The following is a 2,844-nucleotide window of genomic DNA, read 5'->3' as shown; positions in this document are numbered from 1 at the left end:
TAGATCATATTCATATTCATATTCACTAGTGAATCTAGATTTTATGCCAGTGTGACAAACCACAAATTTTACATATTGAAGGTAACAAAGAGTCACATGGTAATAAATAAATAAACTATAAAATTTCTAAAAACCTCACAATCAATCAAACCAAGAGATTCAATTGTAAATCATTATTAATTAAGTGATTCCTCGTAGTTGATATGTCTTTTTTAGAACTTTATATACTTATAAATACAAGTTTTGTATGAAAAATATGACCTTAATGAATATTTTGATGAATAAAAAACTACAAGTTTGCCACTTAAAATTCTATTTGATATATAAAATTAATTGCAATTAAAGAGAAATCATTAATAATTAAATCATAATAATAAACTCCATAATAATCAACTCAAAAATTAATTTGAAATGAAGAAAAGAAAACCAAAAAAATAATTCCAAATTTACCATATATATGTCAAACTTTATGTTTTCATGTTTATAGGCGTATGCTAATTTTATAAAATTTAGACTTCTTCGCTCTCCCTCGTACTATCTTGTCCCTATATCTTCTCTCTATTTCCACATCATATTCAAAACAAAACAAGGCCCCGAGGCTTTTGCTATTACAGTACCCAAGTCAAACATACTTGTCAAGGTATTCTTCTATAGTGGTGTATTTCATATCGGGGTACAGCTCACTCACTTCCACACCTTCGTCTCCAATTTTGAAGTTGGTTTGCTCTCCCTTCACGAAAAAGGAGTATCGTAATGACAGTAAAAGAGCCGCAGGGAACGGCGCTTCTGTCTCAAGTTACAACAACGCCCACCATGAATGACAAATTTAAATAAAAATAAAAATGGAATAAAATTGAGTTGTAAGTTGGATATTCTAACCTGCAATTTGTTTGAGGAGTTGGTCTTCCTCTATGAAAATTTTGCGAAGAGTTTTGCCAATCTTTTTTTCCCACAAGGCTACAAGGTCGTTGAAGGATAGAGTATTGGGAGGAGGCCTGAAATGCAGGGTCTTGTTCACAGTTCTCTCATCATCGACAGCTTTGATGCTGAAAATTCCAACGTCCTCCTCAGTCATAAACACAGCTGCTTATAATTTAGAAATCAGTTTTTTATGTAAGAAAATTTATTTTACAGTCCAATGTGTAATATTGTGTATCCGTCATTAAAATTTAAACATAAAGCTACAGATACCCATATTTGTATATACACACCTTTGGCATTCCCGTTGCCAAGTATTTCAACTTTATCTGTAGGAGGAACTCGAAGTCCACGTTGCCCAAGATTTGAGACAAAAAGGCCAGCAAAGCAGTTGCAGCAAATGTATGTATAAGGAATGCCTTGCCCTTCGATTGCACGACGAAGTTCAGCTTTTACTGCAAAATACGAACTCTTTGCAGGCTCCACTGCATTCACTCTATCAACGTCATTCCCGAACTCGGCTGGCAGAAATCTCTGTATTATCAAAAATACAGCTAGTTGGACTCTTGGATTAGAAAAATCTGTAATTATCAGAATAAGCTGTGAATCTGTGATTATCGGAATAAGCTGAACCGTCCAATTGAAAGAAACTGCAATCGAAATTCTTCCATACCTTGATTGTTCCAACTTGTTTAATAGCGTTGATAATGTTATGCTGAAGCGAGTAAGAATCCATACAGCTATCACTTAGTTGCGTCTGTGATGCACCTCCACCTATTGTGGAGATAACCACATCCACTTTCTTTATGGCCTCTACCACACTCCAAAAGTCCTCTAGCGATCCCTGCACCACCACATCGAGTACCCATTATTCATCTTCAAATAAATTAGTGCGCCCTCCAACACATGTAAATAATAATTTGATTGGGCATCTACTATGTGGGGGGATTTACTTACATGAAGGATATTAGCACCTGAGGCTTCCAAGGATTCCAGCAGCTGGACTTTCTCAGGCTTAGAAGCAACAGTACTGGCCGAGTCTCTGACGAGAAGAAAGGTGGGATGGCCGAGATCAAGGCTGGCTTTGGCAATATGACGACCAATGTAGCCTGTTGCGCCAACTATCAGAATCCTGCTCTTCTCCATATTGCAGGCCAACAAAAGTATGGGAATACAAGTTCTTCTGGTGCACATATATAACAAAAAAATTGAAACTTCGAGACTCTCTGTTTGACTCTAATTCCCAAAATTAGTAAATTTCACAATCGGATATCTTTTTTTAAATTTTACAATAATTGAGATTATTTACAAATCAATTCTAAACATCAAAATTTTAAATTCTAAATCCCAGAGTTAAATTCTAAATTCTCGATTTGCGGCCATGCTAATTTTCCCTGTATCGTTCCAATTTTCTCTCTTCAATTCCACCACGGAAGTTCCAATGGAAGACCAAGTTCGTTGCGTGATATGACTTTAGTGGTACCAATATTTTCCAGGCCGCGTGCGTTTACTTAATATGTAAGAGATCAGTGGACCTGGAATTCTTGCGGACTGAGTTAATAAAAACTCAGGGAGAATTGTTTTCCACGACTTTAAATTCCAACGGAGTTCTTTAATTTTCTCTTTTAACGGCACTTACAACTAAAAATTCCAAAGGAGTTGTTTAATTTTCGCTTTTAACGGCACCTACAACTTTGAATAGTAGCAGCAGTTCTAGCAGTTCTAACAGAGAGGAGCATCATTACGTCGACCAAAAAGAATTCAATTCAAAGGATCATGCGAGGGTTAAAAAGTTATCTGTAGCTATCAGCTCATTAATTCCTTGCATGATATGACTTTAGTGGCACCAATATTTTCCAGGTCACGTGCGTTTAGTTAATATGTAAGAGATTCAGTGGACCTGGAATTCTTGCGGCCTGAGTTAAT

General features: G+C 36.1%; 1 protein-coding gene across 1 annotated transcript; it reads right to left on the bottom strand.

Moving 5' to 3' along the window:
- Window positions 1-460: 460 nt before the first annotated feature.
- On the bottom strand, window positions 461-2,066 carry LOC149246273 (phenylcoumaran benzylic ether reductase IRL1-like). Its single transcript, XM_089455653.1, has 5 exons — window positions 1,876-2,066; window positions 1,592-1,762; window positions 1,212-1,452; window positions 880-1,083; window positions 461-786 (listed from the first exon to the last, which is right to left on the bottom strand). Exons 1-5 carry the CDS (start codon window positions 2,062-2,064, stop codon window positions 623-625), a joined length of 969 nt encoding a protein of 322 aa, XP_089311779.1. The 5' UTR covers window positions 2,065-2,066; the 3' UTR covers window positions 461-622.
- Window positions 2,067-2,844: the final 778 nt, after the last annotated feature.

The sequence above is a fragment of the Pinus tabuliformis genome, chromosome 7 (genome assembly GCF_031772625.1).
Source record: "Pinus tabuliformis cultivar Carrire ecotype Pingquan chromosome 7, CPIR1, whole genome shotgun sequence".
NCBI lineage: Eukaryota > Viridiplantae > Streptophyta > Pinopsida > Pinales > Pinaceae > Pinus > Pinus tabuliformis.
Note: the sequence above shows the minus strand (reverse complement) of the source record. Positions and strands in the feature narration are given on the sequence as shown.

What these genes read in the sequence shown, in the direction of transcription:
- LOC149246273 (XM_089455653.1), bottom strand. Translation starts at nt 2,064, where the DNA reads ATGGAGAAGAGCAGGATTCTGATAGTTGGCGCAACAGGCTACATTGGT. An exon ending in AACAAGTTGGAACAATCAAG is followed by an intron (nt 1,453 to 1,591) that starts GTATGGAAGAAT and finishes TTGATAATACAG; the next exon opens with AGATTTCTGCCAGCCGAGTT. An exon ending in ACTCCTCAAACAAATTGCAG is followed by an intron (nt 787 to 879) that starts GTTAGAATATCC and finishes AACTTGAGACAG; the next exon opens with AAGCGCCGTTCCCTGCGGCT.